Source organism: Heliconius melpomene, chromosome 19 (genome assembly GCF_056956725.1).
Source record: "Heliconius melpomene rosina isolate 202511_hmr_F chromosome 19, ASM5695672v1, whole genome shotgun sequence".
NCBI lineage: Eukaryota > Metazoa > Arthropoda > Insecta > Lepidoptera > Nymphalidae > Heliconius > Heliconius melpomene.
The window spans coordinates 1,079,437-1,104,508 of NC_140407.1; the positions used below are offsets into that span (position 1 = coordinate 1,079,437).

The 25,072-nt window shown below is 32.7% G+C and overlaps 2 protein-coding genes and 3 non-coding genes across 5 annotated transcripts; 2 read left to right on the plus strand and 3 right to left on the minus strand.

Moving 5' to 3' along the window:
• Positions 1-1,152: 1,152 nt before the first annotated feature.
• Positions 1,153-1,224, minus strand: TRNAC-GCA (transfer RNA cysteine (anticodon GCA)). Its single transcript has one exon. It is a non-coding gene; the product is annotated as a tRNA-Cys (tRNA).
• Positions 1,225-3,262: 2,038 nt separating this feature from the next.
• On the plus strand, positions 3,263-3,334 carry TRNAC-GCA (transfer RNA cysteine (anticodon GCA)). Its single transcript has one exon. It is a non-coding gene; the product is annotated as a tRNA-Cys (tRNA).
• Positions 3,335-4,022: 688 nt separating this feature from the next.
• Positions 4,023-4,094, plus strand: TRNAC-GCA (transfer RNA cysteine (anticodon GCA)). Its single transcript has one exon. It is a non-coding gene; the product is annotated as a tRNA-Cys (tRNA).
• Positions 4,095-17,095: 13,001 nt separating this feature from the next.
• Positions 17,096-19,960, minus strand: LOC146528230 (uncharacterized). Its single transcript, XM_085202779.1, has 5 exons — positions 19,874-19,960; positions 19,178-19,262; positions 18,930-19,039; positions 17,552-17,729; positions 17,096-17,151 (listed from the first exon to the last, which is right to left on the minus strand). Exons 1-5 carry the CDS (start codon positions 19,958-19,960, stop codon positions 17,096-17,098), a joined length of 516 nt encoding a protein of 171 aa, XP_085058905.1.
• A 1,841-nt stretch (positions 19,961-21,801) lies between these two features.
• On the minus strand, positions 21,802-24,649 carry LOC146528231 (uncharacterized). Its single transcript, XM_085202780.1, has 4 exons — positions 24,557-24,649; positions 23,623-23,796; positions 22,889-23,051; positions 21,802-21,881 (listed from the first exon to the last, which is right to left on the minus strand). Exons 1-4 carry the CDS (start codon positions 24,647-24,649, stop codon positions 21,802-21,804), a joined length of 510 nt encoding a protein of 169 aa, XP_085058906.1.
• Positions 24,650-25,072: the final 423 nt, after the last annotated feature.

The window sequence follows — 25,072 nt, forward strand, 5'->3', positions numbered from 1 at the left end:
TTTGTAGTTATTAGTAGTTGAATTATTTCGAATGTGGTTAGCTAAAGTTTGGACTAGAAGTTTATAGAAGTCCTTACTTGGATGACAAATACCAGGCATTGTTTTGAGCTTCTCACCCTGCAATGCGTTGGGCCCAGCTCCCTCTCTGTGAATCATAAGTATATATGAAATTAAAATTTTTAAACATACTCTACGTTTCAACATACAATATTTAAAGAAGACAAGATTACAATACTAAAATATATATTTAAATCGATTCTCTATAGCAACATCACTAAAACAGAATATAAAGCCTATTAGTATTCAACATACGTGTGTAAACCTCCCCGATTGAATCGAAGCTGTACTTTGACACGATTGTGACTGAACGCCCTTTATAATGTTAGTATTAGTGAAAAAATAAAGGGGAAATGGATTGGAAATTTGTTTTGGACGTGCTTTTAGGGGTATTTTAGAAATAGTAATTGTGTTTTTTTAAAGAAAATAATACTTTTACTTTTTAGATTGACAGGTCGACAAGATTTAAGATAGTAAAAACGGTTTTACGCTTTTACGTGTATGTAAAAGGTAGGCATAGGGCATAGGGAACCTAGTGGTAAAAGACTTCGTTCTTTACTTTCTGCTAAATTCTTGAGATATTGTATGTTGAGTGGCAGAATCTAAACCCCGTATTTAGAATAAAGAAGCACAATTCTCCATTTCTTAGACTTAGACTTTTATCAAAAACTCCAAAATTGATATATAAATACGAAGATATTCAACAAAATAGGTAAATCAGAATATTGAAATGGTTCACAATATCTACCATGCTGAACACGTGCTAATATTGGAACGTTACCTTATTGGTACCTTACATCGATTTTTACTTATGATTTATGTGTGCGTGCGTCGTCCTTAACAAATGCCGTTTTCTTTTACAACGATAATTTTATTATTTAGTTTCCTTAAAAAAATCTTTTTCCATTTTTGGAACAAACATTTTTTCAAAATTGTTTTAGGCTTTTATAAAGTAGTTAAAACTGTGGTTTCATTTAAACTGGTGCTGACAAAAACACTCTATATAAAGACTTTCCAAAGATAAAATAAAAAATATATATTTTTTTCCTTTAGTAAGAAATAAAAATATATGATGAATACAAAAAGAATATCGTAAGGGGACACCCGGGTTTGAACCGGGGACCTCTCGATCTGCAGTCGAATGCTCTACCACTGAGCTATATCCCCGATGGTACTTTCATGAAAATTATAAATCAGTTCAGTCAACCTAAAGTAAACTACTATAATATTATTGTTATAATAACAAAAAATATGTAGTGTTGTCAAATTTCTAATTAGAAGTTTTATACAGTATTTTTATAGTAGTACTTATATCCATTTTGTTGCTCTTGCAAAACAAAGCACCGTGTTGATTTTGAGTTCCGCTACTCAATACGCAATTTATCGCGAATTCAGGCAAAAAGCGGAATACGGAGTGTATTGACGTTATATTCCGGCGTGGGGACAAGTGTACCTACATAATGTCTAAAAAAATAAAAAGGTCTTTTAACATTTTTAAAGTTTCATTCCATTCTTAGGCAATATATTTTTTTAAGAAAATGTATAAAAAATTCTTTCATTAAAACGGTATTTACATCTCCAAGTCAGTGCCTCAAACTAACTAAAAGTCTTAAAAATTGGGCGATGCGTAGAGAACGGAGTGTCTTAACACTAAAGTACCTCTATCTATCCTGCTATGTGTGAAAATGCGTAAAGATGCCCATAAACTTCAAATATAAAGATTCAAATAAGTCTTATACAAAATACACCTATTTTTCAATGAAAAGTAGTTTTCCACTGCTACAAGTAAAATTTTTCAAATGAAAATATTCAATTTTCAGCTCACGTAGCCCCGCTCCTATATAACTGACGTACAATTTCTACTAAATTTGCTCTTCTACAATTTATTTACAAGCCATTCATCTAAGTTTTAAATATATTTCATTTTATATTACGTTTTATTTTGGCTTAAACAGGTAAATAAGTAAGAAATAAAAGAAAAAAAAAGAAAGTAAAAGAATTGGTAGGCTTTAACAAAGAATGTTTATTATCTTTTTTTACCTTTGTCTTTCCGGAAAGGTGAAATTAAAATAATTGTAAAGTAAGCAGAGGGAACCTGGGAACATAATGTTGAGACACTCTGTTCCCCACTTTCTGCTGAATTCTCGAGGCATTATGTGTCATTGACTGGTGGTACTCAACGCCGCGCTTTACCACGTGCAAATTTACCAGAGCGAGGGAACGAAAATATTAAATAGAATATGCTCTATATTCCAGGCTCAATTTTGGGACAGTGAAAATAAACATCAAAATCGAACTCACAATCAAAGTGTTAACAGTCAGATGCTGCCCAATACGCCACGATGATTAACGTTTTTGTTTTCTTTGCATCAGGTGGAGAAACTCTACAAATTTTAAATAAACATACATATTTTATAAATCTAAGGATTAGAATCTACAACCTTAACGTACATTATATTATTTTGTATACAATTAGATTTTAGTGACATTTGCAATGATTTAAGTAATATAAAAACGTTATTCCAATTTCATATTTAATTACTGATAAGGTTAGTATTTATTGCGTCATATCCATTTTTATCTCTTTTTATATGATACACTTTGTATTTCGCCTCTCAATACGGAATTTCCCAAAATTTGACAGAAAGTGGAAACGAAGTGTCTTAACACTATATTCTCTTTAGGCAAAGGCATGCCATGTGGGACATGTAAAGTTTAAAAGGAGTGAATGTACTTCTCTTAATGTACGGACGTATGGTCCTTAGGTATATATATTATATATATTTAACTTAACTGAGAAGAAACTACTTATTATTCCATGGATCCACCATGCGGGTGGCAAGGGGCTCTGAGCAGAGAATGAGAATTGCGGCTCAAGTATGTAGTATCAGGGGGAACCCCCTTTGAAATTAACGCTGATCTCCAATGTCGGAGGTCCTCAACAAAACTAAATTTGAATAGATCCTACCAATGCCACTTTTGAAATATGTATATATTATTAGAGTTTGACAAATAACACCTACAATTATATTGATTACCAAATATGGGATTGCCAAATAAGGTAAAACCTGTTTTTTACATTTATCCTTTCTATATAAAGTGTGATAGATCTTTAAAGTTCCACCTGTGACTAATAAGCTTCAGACTTATAAGCTGAATCATAATGTACCGATCTATATAAATAAATTTAAGTATTATATGCATCGGGGATATAGCTCAGTGGTAGAGCATTCGACTGCAGATCGAGAGGTCCCCGGTTCAAACCCGGGTGTCCCCTTAAATGAGTTTTTATTATGCTTTTTGGAATAACAAATAATTTTCCTGACAAATATTTAAAACTGAAATTGAGATGAATGATGTATGATATTTTTTGAAATATTTAGTTGTTGCATCTTCTTCTAAAAAGAGAAGAAATAAGAAGTACAACAGAAGCCACGCAAACAACAACAACAAACAACACGCACGTTCAATGCATGCAATGCTAGCATGCAATGCTAGCATGCAATGCTAGCATGCAATGCTAGCATGCAATGCTAGCTTGCATGCATTGAACGTGCGAATGGTGATCGCTTTGCTGAGTGAGAGGATTGAAGCTATTTTAAAGTCTCTTGAAATAAAAATAGTTTCTTTTAAATATTTTTATTATGGGATATAGAAATTATTAATTTTTTACTTTACATTTTATCCTCAGCGTGATAGATGGCACCAGCAACGTCCAGCGCTTAGTGCGTCTCTGCATACCATTTTCGCTTCGCCCATTGTTGATGACATGACCTTCGAGTGTTTTCATTGTTCCCTTAACATCATAGATACTGTTCTCGAAAGTCAAGCTAGATCTCCCCTTACCTCTCTTAGGTAGAGAGTTTAATTTAAATTAAATTTTGAAAGTAATATGGAAAATGATATATGACTCTTCTTACGTGAGAGTGAAAAATAAATATTAATCTTTGTTTTTACGTTATAACGGGGATATAGCTCAGTGGTAGAGCATTCGACTGCAGATCGAGAGGTCCCCGGTTCAAACCCGGGTGTCCCCTGATTTTTCTTTTATTTTTAATTTTGTATTTATATGTTTAATAAATCTTTCGTAAAAGCAAAAATATATTTTTGAAATATTATGACTGATGTAGAAATATTTTTTTGTTCAATGTTAGTCTTATCTTAAACTGTTTATCAGCATTACTAATATATTGTGTGACAATAAGAAATCAAAAACTATGTAGAAATTTGTTAGTTTTTTTAGTTATTTTGTCAATAGTACGAGGTACGAGGTACGAGGTACGAGGTACGAGGTACGAGGTACGAGGTACGAGGTACCAGGTACGAGTACCTACGAGGTAGAGTATAAGGGTAGGGAGGTAGGCACAAGCATGTGACTGTAAACACGACAATGTTGTGGGTTCTATTCCCACTCGACAAAGTGAAATATTTAATTCTTTTTTTTTTTGTTACATGCAGTATATGGTCTTCGATATTGTCAATGTACGAACTAAACAAATATAATTTATACCTTCTCGTGGGAATCAAATCCACGACCACCAAATGTACAATTAGACACAGTACCACCTAGCTACGGTGATGTAATATAACATAATACTTTTTAAAACAAGCCTTATTGGAGTGAAGTACGTGCATACTTCAAGTCTTCTATCAGAAGAACTATTTCAAAGTAGTTCCGCCGCAAAAACTTTTATAGTTTTTAAAGTCTTGGTAAAACATTTTTTGAACTATGTGATAAAATCGTTTGTAGTTTATTTTAATTTTTTCTTTTAAATAATAATACTTATGAAGGAAACTAAATTTTTTGGAAGTAATATATAATTGAATGGTGGAAACATTTTTTGAGTTATTAGTTAAACAATTCATGTTACATTTTGATTATAAAGTAATTAATTATGAGGAAAGTTACATGAAAAAATATATTTATAATATTATATTTATATACAATATATATAAAAAATACAATAATATTTTAAGGTCAACTATTTCTAAAGTACGTACAAAATAAGTATATATTCATTTACACAGTCAAATGTGACGGATGCAGTAGTTCTAATATCCGCTGGGAACTAGGCGAGTACTGTTGCTTTGGTGTCTTAGGAAACTACGTTTCTAAAGCATCTCTTAAGGGTATTAAATTAAATCGAGAATGGCTATATGTATATGGCTGGTAGAATGTGAGGCTATCGTGGCGCAGTGGGAAAACGCATGACTGTAAACGCGATGGTCGTAGGTTCTATCGTTATTCAGGAGAATAATTATATTTATTTTAATTTCCTCGCTCTAGTAGACAAAGTGTGGCGTTGAGTTCCGCCACTGAACAAGTAAACAAGTAAACTAAATATTGAAATACGTATAGAAGGTCCTTTAGAAATTTGACACAGTCAACTTGTGGTTAACCAACACTATGCGCTTTAGTTGTGAATTGTAACGGTTCTGAACTGAAAGACGTGAAAGTGTCAAATAATTTTATTTAAACATAATCTGTCTATCACAATATTAGATTTTATCAAATTGATTGATAGTAATTGATTAGCAATTTTGAAAATTTACAGATAAAAATATATATCAGATAAGAAGTAAATGAATATAAAAGTACGATGGAAAATGAGTCATGAGTCATTGTGTAATGTTGGATGAAGAAAATATAATTTGTAATGAACATATTAAAAAATCTGAAAAATATCGAAGACTTGTAAAATAGTCGACTCACACGCTATTGTTCTAAACTAAACAGCGTCGTTGTAGCAATATGTGGTATGAGCGAGACAGATATACAAAAGAGTGATAGAAAAGAACGAGACAGAATATAATACAACAAGCTTTTTATCGCCGAGCTTTATTGTATAGGAAGTGCCTTTTAAAAAACGTTTTTAAGTAGATTTTTTTAGTTCTTTAGATAATCTAGATCGTGTTTGAAAGCCTTTTATTAAAGTTCTGTAGTTTTATTAGTTTTTTTTCCCAGCTTCATACTTTTCTCCGCATATAGCAGAGTAGGCAGAGAGAAGTGAAAACCTTAACACTCTCTGTTCCTTACTTTAGGTCGAATTTAAGACGAGTGGTTATCGAATCCAGCTTCTGCTCCTGCGCCACTATTGCGTTTTTTTCATTTTTACCATATTAATAACAATATGGACAGAGATCTCTCCACCGTCATTTTAGATACGGAATAGAGATATTACTTGTTAGGCTGTTTAATGATCGTTAACCATTTTCGTCCAAATGATTGATCGTCATTTGGACGAAAATGGTTAATCCATAGCATTCGGTACTTCCTAACTTTTAATTCAAGTAAAATTAAATACTTTTGATTAAATTAAAAATAAATTAAATGAATAATTCTAAAATCTTACAAGTAGTTTCTTAATAACTTTAGTAACAAATATCCAAAACTTATAAAATACAATTCTTCCCTTATATTCGTAGGCAACATACGTCATAGATATTTTTCTATGGAACAAAAATCGAAACCAATCGTCTTACCTCTCGATCCCACAAACCACAACCAGATTCTGAATTAGGTGCAATTATAATTTCCGAAGTTTCATACCAAAAGCTATCGCTCGCGGTCCATTAGCTGGTGTATTGTGAAACAGAGCGGTAGTAATAGAGGATCATTTGCGGATGACTTACGTTTGAAATCTTATTATGATGGACAGACGGACGACGTAAATGTCGGGGTTATAAAAAAAATATTGCTTTTTCTCTTACTGTAATGTGATGTAGTAAGGTGTGCAACAGGAACCTAGTGTTAAGACACTCTGTTTTCAAATTACTTGCCTCAATTCGAGACATTGCAAAGAAAATAATTTATTTTAGAGTGGGGACGGAACGTACAGCCATCATGTTTATCGTTATAAATCGATGCAGGTTCAGTATTATATTTTAAGTAAATTGTATAAAAGACGATATTTCGGTTATTTTCAAGTAAACACTAGTTTGAACAGCTAGTCCATCGGGCCCAATAAAATTACATCCTTTTTATAAAATTCGTAAAGATATAAGAATAAAGTGCATGTCTTTCGTTTGTGCTACTCCAGTTTAATTTCTTTATCGATAACAATCTAAGAGCAGGTTGGCTTTTGTTCGGCATTTGTGTGTCTGTGCCTTTTATTAAATTTTACTTGTCGACGTTTTTAATAGATTTTTTTTATTATTTTTGATAAAATTTTTAATATTAATATCTTTGAAATACTCCTTTTATACCGAAGATATAGATTAAATATTTTTTAAGCATCACGCTGTATCCCTGCACATAGCAGGTTAGCCATCAGGAAACTAGTGTTAAGGCACTCCGTTCCCTATTTTCCACCGAATTGTACAGGCATTGCGTTTTGAGTGGTTATTCCTCGCTATATTCAAAATATATGTGAAGCTAACGTATGCATTAAATAATTGCAAATTTGTATTGATTCGTACCAGTGTCATATCGGTAAAACATTGTTCGATATATAATTAAGCAATTGTTTCATTTCGTTTGTTGGCGCTGTGGTAGTGAGTTTGAATCCCACTGATACAAATGAATAATTTTAAACATTTCCGACCTAGTACACAGACAAATGGGTGGGAAAGGGGGTTTTAGTGACTACAACTATAACTGTAGAATTGTACGTTTGACTCTAACAGTTATCTATTCTATATAAACTTACTTCTCGACTACCAAGGCGATTTACAACGCAAAAGTCAAGCAAGCGTGTAAAGTTTACAATAAAGTTAGCAGCAACCTGAGTGATATCATGATTCTGCGTAGTTGCATGTATTCTCTCGAAAATATGTTTTAGATTCCATGTATTTAGAATAGAATAGAAGTCTATGCATTGTCTACACGTTTTTCTTCTGGTGACTGTTTTAGTAAAAATAAGACTTTTTTAACTTCACGCTATAACCCGCCCATACCATTAAAACACTACAGTTCTTCACTTTCCGCCGAATTCTGGGGACATTGCGTGTTGAGTGGTGAAACTAAACGCCTCGATTTGCCTCGTTACCAAAGCGAGGAAATAGAAATATTAAATATATAATTTTCTCGAGTGGGAATTGAACCACAACCATCTAATCTACATATAATTGCCAAATTTAATGGTAATATCACAATTAAAAGTGCGTATTTTAGCAATATAAGTAGATTTTAATATTGCTAAATTCAATACTCTACCCTGTTAATTATACATATTACAATATACATATATGAAATACCAATGCATGGATTAACATTTATTGCTTACCCTATAAATACCGTATCGATCATAGCATTTACAATATTTGATTGGATTCTCTATAATATATTTTTTATTCCGCTTGTGGCAATAGGCAAAGGCTGCCTAGTGTCGACACACTCCGCTTCTTACTTTCCTCCCAATTTTCGAAATATTGTGTTTGAATGGCTGAACTCAACGCCGCGGTTCATATTTTTACCAGAGGGACCAAATGAAAATAATTTATTCTACATAGAAATCGAATCTTCTTCTTCTTCTTCCTGGCATTAATCCCGCCTATTGCCAGGGTCTGACCCTGGCTAATTATAATTTTAATAATATAACTTTGAGTGTCATAAAATACAATGCATGCGCAGGAAGCTAGCGTAACGGAAACGTAAGTTCTGAACTTACAGAGCTTTGAATAGACTATGTTTCCTTTGCAACGCAAATAAGCGTATCTTTGTGTTTAACTTTATAAATATGTATATAAATTATATGTAATAGCTCTCTTCTGCTTCTTAACGCGACGTTTACGCGTTCGGTTCCCGGTTCCGGTTATTTGTGTTTACCTTAGTCTGGTATCGAGATAAAGCGCGGCGTTAGTTGCGCCACTCAAAATGTCTCGAAAATTAGATTTAAAGTAATAAATGGAGTACCTACTAGATTCCCTCTACCTTCCTACTTACTACATATATGCGAGGTACAGCGTACAAAAAATATGAAATTTTATTTTTAAGACAATAAAAATCTGTTTTAACATATTATTATACATCAGATTGTCTATAATTATTATAGATGAGAGTTTTGTCTCTTAAGCCTGGAATTTTGTAATATTTTTATGTCGCCTTCTTTAAGTTATATATATAATAATATTCTCATCTTTCGTTGAACAGAATTCAAGATGTTGAATGTCAGCGTGGTGACGTATTACCTTACTAAAACGGGAAAATGGAAATAATTTCCTGCTAAAGGAACCCACAACCAATATTTGTGCAGTCAATTACTGACACACTGTGCCACGGCGGCCTCAAGAGATATCATTATTATTAAATTATAACAAAAAGAAAATAAAATATACATTATTATCATAAATAATAAAAGCTTAGTATAGACTTCTATACACCTTCTATAAAGAAGGTCTCCAGACGTCGAACTTGGTAAGTGCCCTTAATATTTAGCGCACACTCCCCGCTTTCTTTGTGTTTATGGGCAATAATATCGTTATATGAACATAGCTGAAAGGTGGCTTCTTCAATTTTTTGTAATTGATTTTTTTCAGCTTCACACTGTATCATGCATCAGTCAGTCAGGTAAGCAAAGGGAACCTAGTGTTAAAATGATTAATTTAATTTCACTTTCTACTGAATTTTGCCGCCTAATTCAATGTCGCGCTTTTGGCTTGGTAACAATGCGAAGAAATGAAAATATTAATAAATAATACATTTCCCAGACTGGGAATCGAACTCACGACCTTCATGTTACAATTACACGTTTGTGCATTACGACGAGATGACCTTTTTTAAATTTATTTTGAACTTGAAATTACATATAAAATCAAGTTTCAGATGAAACAAGCAAATTTACAAAGTTATAATAAAGCTCTCTAACAAAGCTCTCTGATATAGGATACACCGTAGTTCGACTCTCAAAGGAATTTATCGAGGTATATTATTTAATTATGGGTAACTTGTTGAGTGTGTTTTAGTTTGTATGACAATGCTTGTGTTTGTCGCTTCTCCTTATGAAATAAAATAGTTTCAATGTATATGTTAAATATATGAGGCTTAACTATAGAAAGCCACCGCTCCCGCCGCCAATTTTGCGGTGTTAAGTTCCACCGCCTAATATGTGGTCATATAAAGAATTCGTTATTGATTTAAAGAACCGGCTTTATAAATATGTAAGACTTAATACATGAACATAATATGTATATAGGCCAGGTAAAAGTGTCAGGAACTCTAGAGATCAAAAATTAAATTTTTATCTCTTTGTTCTAGTGACGGCGCATAGCGCGGAGATGAGTTCCGCAATTCAACACTAGGTAGGGAACCTGCCAACCCTACTGTGTGTGGGATAAAAATGAAACTCACTCTACTCCAAGTGTTTAGTAATAACTAAATATTTCTACAGACTTTAAAAAAACTATACGTACATATAAATTTAGATATTCATTAATTTCTAGCAAATCATTCACAACCGAACAAAGGTTTCATAGGATCCAAGGTGAGTGTGTTAACCAATGGATCGGAAAATGACTTACAACGTTAAGGGAGTAAAAAATTTAGATATGGCATGGATCATAATGAAAAAAGATAATCTTAAGAAATTCTGTTTTACTTTAATTTTCGTAGGTTACGTGTTGATTGGAACATATTGCCCCGAGTGGGAATCGAACCACAACCAAGAGACGTAGAGCGGGGAGTTCCTTAATACTAGTTTCAATCTGCAACACTTGCTTCGTCACAACAATGTTTTTTTTTTAATTTCTCTAATAAAATATATATTTTTAGGGTACCGTACCAAAAGGTTAAAACGGCACCCCATTACTTACCCATTCTGCCCCCCGCGACTGGCTAAATAAGATAAAAATTAAAATACATCTTCTAAATATTTATAATTCTATAGGATAAGTTAAAATTAGACTGTCTGCATCGTAAACAGAGGGTCTGTCTATATAAATAGCTACTGTGAGATACTCCATTAGATTGACACTTGGTAAGTTCGTATGTGTATATACATATATGTATGTTGGTATATGCATAGATACCTAATTTGTATAATTAAAATTGAAAATTCTATTACGTTATTTATTATAACCAATTATATATATGTGGTAAAAAAAATTTGCTAGACTTTAATTACTTCTTTACAACATGTCTATCTTAAGATCTCATTGCTCTTAGAAAGCTTTCGCTATCTATCTTTTCTAAGTGGCCAAGTTTATAAATTGCATTCTCGTCTGTCCTTAGTCGGCGAGTGGAGCACAATACAGTAGTAGAGTAAATTGACTTAAAATAAACGTTTTCTTAAAACTCCAAATTAGAACAAACCTGTTATTAACTAAATAAATATACACTTTTCACGCTTATCCCGCATATAGCAGGGTAGGCAGAGAACCTAGCGTGAAGAAACTCTGGTCTTCACTTTACGCCCGAATTCGAGATATTGTGTGTTGTGAGATAGAGCTCAACGCCGGGCTTTGTTTAGCTAAAGCGGGAAGATGATTTAATCCCCCGAATGTTTATTGAACCCGTTACCATTGTTTATGAAATATGATGTTTGAACCTTTTATATTACTAAGCCACTATAACATAATATTAATAAACTCTAAAAAGGCATTAACGTTTTATATTCCAAAACAATATTGCCAAATATTTTTTTGTATTGTAATGGTAGCGTAACGTTAACGCTTAAAGTATGGCGGTATCGTGTAACCTATTATTTTGTATATGAGTTCAACGTTTTTTTTAGCTTTACTGTTTGCTTTAGAAGTTTTAGCAAGGGTTTATAAGAAGGTCACTTGACTTTCCATGTTTTGTCAATTTTATAGTCATTGCTATAAAATTGACAAATGTTATATATGATATTTTGATATTTTATATGTGTTTTTAACATTATATCTTATCCCTATAAATGTAACAAGTAAAAATAATAATACAAAGTACGTTTAAAAATGTCAAAGTACAGATGACGACGAGTGGGAATTGATTGACTGTCCATTTTGGCTGAGATATTTCTATATATAATATACTACTAAATCATTTTCCTGAGGCCTCGTCCCTTTGATCAAACGTATGTAACTAAGAATCGTATTAGAGACTATTAACATAATGAAATATCCAATCCTACCTTTTAAAATGCCAACTAAATAATTTTAACAAATACCAGTCTAAATAAGTCGATAAAAAAAATATGTAATTTGACCTAGCAGTTCCCCTGATACGCAAGTCCAACAAAACCAACTCTTCCGATTTATAATACTGAGATATATGTATATTTTTTACATAGAAACTAAAAACATTATATAAAATGTATATTATAAGTTATATTTGTCTTTCTTTTACAACTTAGATGAAAAAGTTTGTTTTTTGTACTCAACTGGATCAATTGAGGGCAAACTGTCGTAATGCGGAAGCGCGGTTAGATCTTTTTACTCCAATTCTTTCTCTAAATTTCTTAGAGTTTCAAATAAAATTAAGGTCATCGTGGCGGAGTCTGATAGCGTCAGACTGTACACTCAATGGTTTAGGGGTTCGATCTCCACTAGGGGGATTATTAGAGGGAGACCCCATAGCGACGTAAAGCTACATTTTTACATTAGTAAAATAAATATTTAAGCAATCAAATATAATGTTTCCAAATACGACGAAAGACAAAAAGTAAAGGTATTAATTTAGGCTGTAACCATATCATACATTAGTCAATTTGGACAGTTCCTTTAATATATAGAAGTTAAGCTATATACGTTCGTTTAGATGCCTCGCGACGGACTCAATACAGGAAATTGACTTTTAGATGAAATATCAACGGGTGACTCTTGATGTGTCACTTATGGCTTTACAGCGTAGTCTGAAACGTAAAGCAATTTGAAATGATTTTTTAAGTAATAATATCTGTTTGCGGTACTTGTGTCTTAAGTAATAATAGTTCCGCCACTCAACACGCAATGCCTCTAGAATTCGGCGCGAAAAATGGGGATCGGAATACCGTAACACCAGGTTTCCTCTAGACATCGTGAAGCCAATTTTTTTTAATTATATTCAGTTTGAAGTCTTTGCCTTAGTGAAACAGTGTGGCAAAAACAAATTTATATAAATAAAATAAAACAATGTTTATTTTTAATGATTTTTTCTAATAAATTTAAAATAGCAAGGCCCAAAAATGATGTAGAATTTTTTTAAAGTTTCATGCAGTTTCCCGATTATAGCACGGTAGCCTTGTCTGAGAACCTAGTGTTAACTCACTCCATTTCTCAAAAACACTAGCGTATCTCAGCACCGCACTTCTTTATTGAAATATATTGTTATTACTTAGCCAATGAAAATAATATATCAACATTTACATATATAACTATCGATTTAATTCCAGCCATTAGCCCTAACATGGTAATAGGATTAAGTTCTTGCCCATTACTTGCTTCGCAAGTTGAGACAATTTGTGATACGTAATTGGGGCTTGGTCAGTGTTTTGTTAGACCTTGGATTTACTTGAATATTATAATGTGTAATATATGTATATCTAAGTGTATGTTATAGCATATTTAGTATTTTTTTAAATTATCTTTCATATTTAAAATTATTTTTGTTTTTCCTTTTTTTTAACTTAACGCTCTGTTCTACATATAGCAGGGTAGACAGAGAGATCTTAGTGTTAAGACACTCTGTTACCCACTTTCCGACGAACTTCCCAGGCATCGTGTGTTAAGTAGTGAAACTAGATACCGCGTTTTGCCTTAACTACCAATATACGTGAAATATATCTATCAAATTTTGAGTATATTTCATAAAGTTAATTACGTTCTTAAGATGGCTTAAGTTAAAATATCGTTACTGAACTTTAAACTTAAAAGCTTCCTATAAATTTTATAATAATCCCTATATAAATTTCCTTATAAACATTTTGAGCTTAATTCTTTAAAGTGCAACTTTAGATGGTTCCTCGATTATTACTAAGAGACGTTATTGGTTTAAAAGTTGTTTCACCCTGAATACTGCACATAGCAGGGTAGGCAGAGGGAACATGTTAACCTAATGTTGAGATATTCCATTTTTCATTAAGATATCTCCATTTCGTTTTCACCGAGAAAATATGAATTATTTCCTAAAACCGTCGCGTTTGCTTGTGGCACTGTGGTATTCCGACTACAGTGCCAGTAACGGTTCATTCTCGTTCCGGTGTCATGTTCTTGTATGAGAAATATTCTTATATGCGTGATTGGAACGGAACTCGACTGGAATAATATTTTTAGGAGAGTATGAATATAGTTTTGCGTGACAATATTCTCACACAAAAAAAGAAGAAAATATAACATAAACAATAAAAGAAATCTGTACCCCCAGTAAAGTATAAGCATATAGCTATAAAGTATAGAGTATTGCCGACCGTGGATGCGCTAAGCGCGCGAGCCCACTCATGCGTGCACATCGAAACATTCGCTCGTTAGATACTCATATCGGCTGTAACAATGTTCGTATATAATTGAATTTTGTACAGATTTTCGTTCAAAATTGTTTTTTATATGAAAAATGTAGGAGAAAAGAGAACATTTATAGATAATAAACCATGAAGAAGAATCGAACCCATGATTATAGTGTACATAGCGTCATATACTTCGTGTAGAGTAATACAGAAATTTGTGAATTTGTAATATACCTACATATTATTAACCTACCATAATATTATTAACCTGCTATTTCATTTTATCTAAAGCTTTTATTGAAATTGGCTTTTAGCACAAATAACATTGGATTTTACTGAAATTAAACATTTTAATCCGCTACATTCAGTGAAGTTAATACCAGTTAATATTATTTTATTTACAAAATCAAAAATTGAATCAACACATATTTATATTAACATTATGAAGCTAAAAATTTTATTTGGTTGAACGAGCTTATCTTAGGAATTATCATTATAATTTAGTTTTAATTATTTTTTTTGTGTTGATGTTCTTTTTTTACTTAAATGAGGTATCATATACTTAAGAGACAATACGAGTTTCACTAAAGTAGGTTAAGTAATTTTAAAATATGAGTATTCAAGTGAATCTGGAGGGCTATATATAATATAGATTAATAAGTAATTGATACATATTTGAAGTCAATTTATATTTTAAAATGGCTTTTGTTATTCTATTATGAACGTTACGCGTAATTCCAATATATTTACGTGATAAACGTCGATATCATATCTCGTATATTAGATTGGAAATCATTTCGCTTTTTTCTATACTGTTTTTTTTTTCTTATAACGAAATTCCACAGTTTGAATGGAAAATAAATAGAATTTTATATCGAAAATTAATGACTTTCATTTCTTAAGACATTCTTAAGACACTCCGTTCCGCTTGCTTGCTTGCTTCATTTTCGAAACTTCGCGTGTTGATCGATCGATCGATTGTAAACGCGACAGGTTGCAGGTTCGATTTCCACTCGAGGAAATAAAATATTTAATATTTTTCTTTAAATTGTGTTAATTATTTACAAGAGGACAATAATAATCAGTTTTAAATTGAAATATGTACTATCTGAAAAATAATATTATAATTGTGTTAAAGTACAGAAGTCAAAGTATTCCAAACAAATATTTACTAAGATGCATAAGCTTTTTTGCTTTTGGTAGAGCGATGAACCCCATACTGCGTTCTGTTTTGGCAGAGCTTGGACATCGATAAAATATTCATTCCCTAGAGGTAGATCGAATGTTCAATGGTATGGTTCTTTAAATCTGGCGTTCCGAGCGTGCCAGTTGAGCACATATCACTTCGCCAATGTCACGTTATATGGAGAAGACACGAAGGAGGGAATGTTCAATCATTGCGCTGACATTCAGACATTTGCCCAATACGTTATAATAAACTCATTTTATTCAATAAGCTCTTTATTTCATTATTAAAAAATAATAAAATATAATTTTTCATAAAAAAAAATTATATATCAACAAGAAAGTAAACAAAGTAGGTCGTAGGAAGCTAACCTATTAATTCCGTGGTATGACGGAAGCCTCGCCTTCATTTCCTGTACTTAGCGGATGTCGAGCAAGTTGCCTTACAGTTTTATATTGGTTTTCTTTATAGGAAATTGTGTATGACACAGGGTACACATTCAACCTAATACTAATGTACTAGGTATATAAAAGTTTATAGTATACATAATTCACCTGAGACCAAAGTACACGGCTGAGGCTATAAGTTTTAATGGGCCAACACTTTTAGTGGAGCATGTGGCGGCAATCCTGTTTCATAATTTAAAAGTTCTGTGAATCGGAAAAGTAAGTTATCGTATATTTAGATTTATGTAATTACTTTGAATACAAAAAGTTACCTATATTAGAACTTTTTTATTATTGCCTCACGTTGTATATCGCGCATATCAGGGAAGGTATAAGGAACCTGGGAACCTAAGTTAAGATACTTCATTCCCCATAAACATTTTGTTTCTTGAGGCATAGCATGTTAAGTGGTACAACTCCATGCCGCGCTTTATCTCGTTGTCAGAGCGAGAAAATAAAAATATTAAATAATTCTTTTCCCGAGTGGGAATCGAACTCACACCCGGTGCGTTTACACTAGTGCCCCTGCGCGACCACGGGTTTCAGCGTAAAGCTAAAAAAAAACAAAAATTGATTCATTCAATCAAGAAAATTTCGAAACAAAAACCGTGACAATTCGTTTTTTCATAAAGAAAATTATGTAAATGCTCAATTAAAGTAATAGAGTCGGTAGAAACACCGCTGTTTTAAAATTGTACGCAGGGGATTTATATTTAATGACTTGGGACTCGAAAATATGAGATTTTATATTTAAATACCATTACTTTTGTGTCAGAAATTTTATTTCGTGGATTTTTTTAGCTTTTGCGCTATATCTCAGTGGTGTCTTAGGTAGGTAGAGGAAACCTAGTGTTGAGACACTCCATTCTCCATTAAGACACTTCCGTTCCCCACGTTGAACATCACTACATTCACTTTCATTGATTTTTTCCTTTATTTTCCAAAGGTAGTCGTAAATATAGCAAAACTTATAAATAAAATAAAGGAAAATAGACCTTCTAGTACTTTTATTAGCAGAAAAAGCTATCCTAATACAAAATGGACAGCATTCTGAAAACAAAATTCACTATTTATTGGTAGACGCCCACCACGTAGCTGTTTGCGACGCATATAAAGTATATCCACACTGGAAATAGAATGTGTTGAATTATTAACCCGTATAGGTACAGGGGGTGTAAATAAGTAATAAGAGTGAGAGTCACAAGTTCATCTTGAGAAATGTTATATTTTAGTTCGCGATAACTTAGTGGTATAGCGTCAGATTGTAAATCAAGCTGTATCCCGCATACAGCACGGTGGGCAAGGGGAATGTAGTGTCAAACACTCCGTTCCCCACCTTCCGCCGAATTTTTCGAGCCTCGAAAGATTGAGTGACGAAACTCAATGTCGGTCTTTTGTCTTGGTTCCAGAACGAATTCGAATTTCCTCGAGTGGGGATCGAACCCACAACCGTCGCGTAACAGTCAACCCTTGTCCCGCTGCGCCATGACGGCCTCAATCTAATATTATAATACAAAATAACTCACCACATAAATAGGCAACAATTAACACTAATAAAGATGATCCCGAAAGCCAATCCATGCCGCTAAGTATACAGGTAGTCTTCGCAAGGCACTCGAAAGCCGTCGCTAGCACCAAGAAGAAACCGAAGATGACGTTGAAAAATGTCAACCAAACAAATATTTGAACTGCACCTTCTGTATCCTGACGGCATAATATACAAATATATGAAAAAATACTTTACAAAAGTAATAAAGAGTAAAAAGTCTAATTACTCTAGTATTTTAATAAAGCATGTAAATTTCTTTTACGTTGTTCCCGCATTTAGCAGGGTAGGGAAGGGAATCCTTCAAGGTGTTCCCCGTTGCCCCATTTTCGAGATATTGCGTGTTGGGAGGTGGAATGCAACGCTAGCTAGGCTGGTGCCTAGTCATTTAATTGTTTTTATTTTCTCGCTCTGGTGAGCGAGAAAATAAAAACAATTAAATGACCCGAGTGGGAATCGAACCCACAACTGTCGCTGTGACGGCTTTAATTTTCTAAGTAGCAATAATACCTAGGCTTCATTTAAGTCTATACCCAAAAACAAACCCAAAAATAGGCTTTCACTGGTCAACATCGATACGAAACGTGATCAAAATACTTTGCACAAGTTCTAACAATACCCCCAATTGGACAAAGAGATGAATGAATCGTTTTATTGGTTTTCGGATTTTGTGAAATACTCCCAACTTAATTGAGGCTTTGATGTGAATCAATAGAATTTATATTATTCTATTAAAATTGATTGATATACAACTCAACACGCAATGCCTCCAGAATTCGGCAGAAAGTGGGGAACGGAGTGTCCTGACACTAAGTTCCCTCTGCCTACCCTGCTGCATGCGGGACACAGTGTGAAGCTGATTTAGTTGAAATAGTTGAAGCTGGTCATTACCAGTCAAGTATTTAGTCTTTAATACATACTTAATTTTTAATATGTCTAGACTTGCGTACTGTGCAATTTATTACTTTAACTAAAAGTTATTATTTAAGTTAAAGTAAAGGTTTAAAGTAAATAGACAAGTAAATAGAATTACAAAAATTTTCACGCTATGTCCCACATATAGCAGGGTAAGTTGAGGGAACCTGGTGTAAAGACGTTCTCCAATTTCCGCTCAATTTTGCAAGCATTGCAAGTTGGGTGGGGGAACTTAATGCCGCTCCTTCTTTTGTAAACAGACGGAGGAAAAAAAAATTTCATTCCCCGAGTGGGACTCAAACCACAACCGTCGCGTTTACAGTGAGATACATTGCCACGGCGCCATCAGGTCCACTCTGCCTTACCCGCTCTGTGCGGGATACAGCGTGAAACTAGAAATATGCATATATAAGATTTAGTAAGATTTTTTGAAGAACACTTACTCCTAATGCTCCGACTAAAAGACACAGTCCAGTGATCATAAATACAGTAGACATGCAGCTAATGCCTGACGAGACCAGGTCATTCAGCTTATCCATCGCATCCTGAGGTTCTTATCAGCGCGCAAAAAAAATAAAAAATATATCAATTCAAATCGAATATATAATATATTATATTTAATATTATATTTTTTTATGATTTCCTATTTCTTTTTCAAATTTTTAAAGGATAGTTGAAAAGTGAAACTTACTTGTTATGTGAGAAAAATTCTGGACTTTATTATAACTTATATTCGATCTCTTTTCAATCACACTCAGGCCAACGACGCCTGTCATCTGAAAATACTAATAATTATTTATTGACTTTGTTATTACTATACGCTGTATATATTTATTTCACTTGACGTGTAGTAGGAGTACCTACCTCAGATATTGTAAATAAAATTAAATTAAGTAACTGTAGTAGTTACGTATTTCTATTTTAACGTTTGTCTGACAATAAGTGAACTCGTGTATGTAACTGCGTAGTAGCGCAGTATTGTAAAACACTACGAGCACTGCAACTCTGAGAATATAAACTTTATAGTTTATTAAATGCAATTGCCAGTTTTTTAAAATTATAATACAGCTTTTGCTAATTAAACTTAGGTGCCGTCGTGGCGCAGTGTGAATAGCCTCTGACGGAGTAGTAGGATGTTCGATATCTTCTCAGTGGAATGATTATATTTAAATTATATTAATTTCCCCCCTTAGTCAGACAAAGTGCGGCGTTGAGTTTCGCGCTCTTGCAACTTTTCGAAAGTGTCTTGATGCTAGATTCCATCTGTCTGCACTGCTATGCAGGAAAATACGAGAAGGATTGTTAATATTTCTGAATTAAAAGTTTTATTAATATACAATTTTATGGCTAAACAGCAGTTATAGAAAAATATTAATTATTTACTAACTATAGCAAAAACTGATATCAACAGCATTCCAACACGAAGACTAATTGCAAAACAGCAACTTTCAACTTCGGGAAATATCTCGCACATTTTGATTTATTTGAATAAAAACACTTTAAAAAATCATCTTCACAGCTATATTTTTATTAAAAGAAAATTATAGAAAAGTATACATTGTAAATTAAATTGTCAATTCGTTTGACAGACGTTTGAAAACAGTTAGTTTAGAAATGAAAGTAAAAATTGAGATAAAAATAAGAAAAATACAGAAAATACGTCGAAAAAGATATTATAGGAGATCAAAGATAATGAGGATCTTAATAATGATCTAAATTTGAAATAGAGCGGGCCGGATGTTCTCGTAAATATTTTATTAACAAAATTAAATTAAACGGAAAAGGTTACAAAAGAAAATTTAATATTTATTATTTAAGCAGATGTTAAAATTATTTTAGTGACCATGTTTTTCTTTTCTTTAATCGCGCTGAATCTTGTATATAGCAAGATAGGTGAGGGAAACCTAGAGCTTGCATATGCATAGCTTAATCCTCCTCATCCTCTAAAGAATATATGTCTCCCGTATGCAAGTGACTTTATTAAAGAACAGCGAATATGACACACACGAATTATTGTTATTTATTTTTACGAATAATTCTTCTTAAACCGAAATAAATTTAATCTTTCCCTTTAGTGGGGATCGAACCTAGGACCATAGCTTTGACAATCAGATGCTATATTAAAGCATCGAGCAATCTTAAAATTATTATGAAGTCCTAGAGAATATATTGCAAACAAATGCCGGAACTTTTGAGTATTCTCATTTTGTATTATCATGTCATCTTTACCATCAACCAAAATGTGGAACTCTTATAATGAAAAAAGTTTTTTATTATGTTATACAAATAATATGCTGTTTTTTTCCTTGAACAATATATTTATGTAGAAGCATAAAATAATAAGAATAGGAGTCATAGTGTTGATTGGCGAAACTTATCGGCAAGCTTTTTCTTGTTACTAGGGCAAAGAAATAATAATAAAAAAAATATTGAAATATTGGAAATCGAAGCCATAAACGTCGCGTTTATATACATACTCTCACTGCTCCAGGAAGTTATCCACAATCTGGTAGAGCAATTGCGGCATGGAGTCCTACCATCCAAAATGAATAAAACGAGGAATATGTGAGGTACAGTGGACTCGATGACTACATACACTCGTCGTACATGGACTCGTGAACTCGATTAACCGAACTAATTGATGTCGTTAGTCATTCAGATAATCGAATGTATAAAGAAAAGCTGGTTTTGTGCACATGTAGCACAAAGTTGTTATTTGTCTATTAAAAGCAAAAGGCAACAACATATCAAGCATTTACAACAATTATCAGCAACATATCAACGAAAATTAACGTATATTAAGAAATTATTAACATTTTCCAACTTATGACATATATACATATTTACGTGTATACAAATTGTCTTATGTTTCACTGTGGTAGGTTGTATAAAGTAATGATAATAAACAATTCGGATATTCAAGTTTCTACTGTAGCTAAAAATAAAACTTTCTTCTTCTTTTTTTTTACTATAGCTTGACACTGTATGTGCGGGACATAGCACGGTAAGACAGAGGGAACCTGAGAACCTAGTGCTAAAATACTCCGAAGAAATGAAAATAATAAATGTTTCATTTCAAATATGATCCCCAACCGTCGCTTTCACTATCACACCTCGCCTCGTGTTGATACGACGGTTTCAAAAGTAAAACATTCATTAATTAGATAAAAAAACATTTTTTATTTACCACGTACACAATTCGAATAAACAATTATAAGCATCACAAATTCACAAAATAATTGAAAAATAAAAACAAGTTTATTGAAGTAAAATTGTAATTATATATTTTTTTAAATATAATTTTGGGATCTTGTTTTAGGGTAGAGGACTTTCGCTAGTTAGATACTTTAGGGTCATGCGTAGGCTGTTTGTTACTATAACGAAGTACATGGTCACTGGAAAACAAAAATAATAATTAAATTAGTTTGGAATTATAAATTAAAAATCATTAGGCATGTACCTCAATGAAGTCGATGGGTGCGGGTTCGATTTTCACTAGAAAAAAAAATGTTTTGTTCTGTTTAAAAAAAACTAAGTTTTTTGTATAGTTTAGAATAATTAACAGTGATAGAACAGTGATCTTATTGGTAATTTTATTTTTCCGCATAGCTGGGTAGGAAAAGAAAATTTAGTGAAAAGTCACTCCTTGCTTCACTTTTCGTTCATTTTATGAGACATCACATGTTGAATGGCAGTAATCAATGACGTTCTTTGTCTTGTTATTAGAGCTAGGAAATAAAAATAACCGTTGCGTTAACAACCAGATAGTTATCTTATTAAATATTAAATGTATCATTATCATTCCCCGAGTGGGAATCAAATCCACAACCATCTTTACAGTTACACCCTTGTGCCATCGGTGAGCAAAGCATGTATTTTATGGTTACTATATATCTTATACATAGAAGTCATAAAACATATTATACTTTTACACAAGCATTCACAAAGCTAACTCATTCAAACAGAATCAATTCGTAGCACTCTCGTAGCTGTCTACGAGCGGCGCTACGGAGCGCTACTTAAATGAATTAACATCTACATTCTTAAACGCATTACACATTTTAATTTTACATGAAGATTTCTCTTGACGTTATCTTGCAACTGTATGAGTGAAGATGATAATTGTGAGTTCAATTCCCAGTCTGGGTAATATTTTGTGTATATGTCAATGTCAAGTATATGGCAGAGTGGACAGAGGAAATCTAAGGTTAGGTGACTTCATTTCCTATACACAGTTAAAATTCAAACTTGAGGCGGGACTCATCGCCACGATTGGTCTCATTACCAGATCGAGGTAATTATACCATATTGTTCACCTAAATGATCGATGCCTTAAAAAAAGCAATCTATTTTATATTATTCTATCAAATCAACTAACTTAAATAAACAATAAATCATTTACCCAGTACTTGAACTATCATCAGGCCAAAAAGCACTGCACCAGCGACTACACAATTTGTATGAATAAAAAAACAAAATATGGAGAGGATAAGGAACATAAGAAAGACGGTGAAGCTGTACACTATGGCGCCCCACTGGTAAATCAATATTAATATTGGTACATTCTGTAAAAGAATAAAATTATGGTATATTTTATGTTAACACTTCAAGTGTCTGAATGTAAACGCGACGGTTTTGGGTTTAATTCCCACTAGGAAGAAAGAATTATTTTAATTTTATCTCTCTCTCTATTCTGCCTGTCCTAGTGTATGCGCGCTTACATCCCACGTTTGGGAAATCTGGCAGCCACTCTCTTGTTCATTTTAGGCTGATTCAAAAATATTAGATATAGGATCGCAAAATTCAACACCATATTTCAATAAAAAAATACCATTTTTATTTTAAGCAAATTGTGTTCATTTGGTAATTGATTTTTATGTTTAAAATGTATATCGCTATTTCGTGGTTAGTTTAACTGAACATATTAAAAAGTAGATACATATAATTTCAATAATTTTTGCTTCATGCAGTACACACAGTTTCTCGCTTTTCGCTCAAATTTTTAAAATTTAAGCTTCTTACCAGAGCGAATTAATAAAAATAATTAATTCTCACGATTGGGAATGGTACCTACAACCATCAGGATTAACGTAAACAAACTACAATAATACAATCTTTAACCACTTTAATACATACACAAATAGAGCCCACGAGAAGGAAAACGCTGACAAGACATAGCATGATCGACACAGCACCCAATATGAATTGTAAAGTGTTTTCTGTAACCGAGCTGTAGTACGAGAGGACTGGGTCCATACTCCAGAATCCTTTTGTATGTGTCACATTGGGCGCGAAGATGAGGCCTGATAACTGTAAGATAAGTGTGAAATAATTAAATATTTGTTTTTTTTCACTTCATGTTGAATTCCTTATTAAGCACGGCAGAGAAAACATAAACAAGCCAAGTTCAGAAATTTGCTAGGTCGGCCTCCCCAAGCTCGGCGTCACCAGGAAGCACTAGTGCCAATTAGGGTCAACACATTTGAAAAACGCAAACGCCTAAACTACGAGCAAAGCCTACTCGGGTTTTGATATATTTATAGTCATAAAAGGTGTGTGTTTTAGTTTTTATTTTTTCTTATAGGAATATTCCTCATTTTTTAAAGTAAAGAAACAAAACAGTAAGTAAAATTAATAGAATTTAGGACAGTTTTTAAGCATTTTAAAATTGTTAAGTCTAATTTGTTTGGCAAACATTTCTTTAAATATTAGTCATTCCCTCAAAACAAGATTCAACCCACATCCATTGAGTCAGTAAGATATTTTCCAGTACCAACTATGACATATAATTTATTCAACACATCTAGGTTTCTAATGCACGTTTAAAGAAATAAGCGCCATTGTATAGATCTTATATGGTACTAGCCACCACGTGCGGCTTCGCCGGTTTAAACTTATTGTTGTATTATAGCCAAATTACACAATATCTTTAGATAAATGCGCCTTTTGCATGGAAGAGGAACAAACATGCATTCATTATCACAAGCTTTGACATATACTATATTATTAATAGGATAGATATAAAAGTAAGTAATAAATATATCCTATTATTTAATACAAAGATACGTACAAAAGAGAATATTGCTATCATAACAGTGCCGGCCCGCAGAAAACAACAGAAGCAGCAGCTTATCACCGTCGGCAATCGGTCCATGTAATTCATTTTAAAAGATTTTTTAATTAAAATTATTTATAAACATATTTAACTTTCAATTTCATCATGACAGTCATAGACTGAATGACGTGAGTTAATCTTCTAAAATGTGTTTCGAGGTTATATAATGATTTTTTCTATAAAATATACCAATAACCAAACTGAATTAAATTTTGATGGGACTTTATAGCAGTAATTCTATATATATATATATAGATAAAAGGAATATACATATATACGTGAATGGGATCAGAAATATAACGTCCCACTGCGCCACGAAAGCCTATAATATCTTTTTTATCTTTTAAAATAATTGTAAGTAAAAAAAAATATCAGTAAGTTTCTAATTAGTGGCTTTCAGTTCAGCCACTCAATTCATAAGCCTCCAGAATTCTGCAGAAGGTGGGGAACGTCTTAACCCTAAGTTTCCTT

Coding starts and splice junctions, on each gene's coding strand:
- LOC146528230 (XM_085202779.1), bottom strand. CDS start 19,960: ATGTGCGAGATATTTCCCGAAGTTGAAAGTTGCTGTTTTGCAATTAGT. Junction 19,040..19,177: donor GAATTTTTCTCACATAACAA/GTAAGTTTCACT, acceptor CGCGCTGATAAG/AACCTCAGGATGCGATGGAT. Junction 17,730..18,929: donor TTTTAGTCGGAGCATTAGGA/GTAAGTGTTCTT, acceptor TTATGCCGTCAG/GATACAGAAGGTGCAGTTCA.
- LOC146528231 (XM_085202780.1), bottom strand. CDS start 24,649: ATGAATTACATGGACCGATTGCCGACGGTGATAAGCTGCTGCTTCTGT. Junction 23,797..24,556: donor TGATAGCAATATTCTCTTTT/GTACGTATCTTT, acceptor CTTATCTTACAG/TTATCAGGCCTCATCTTCGC. Junction 21,882..22,888: donor GATGATAGTTCAAGTACTGG/GTAAATGATTTA, acceptor TTTGTTTTCCAG/TGACCATGTACTTCGTTATA.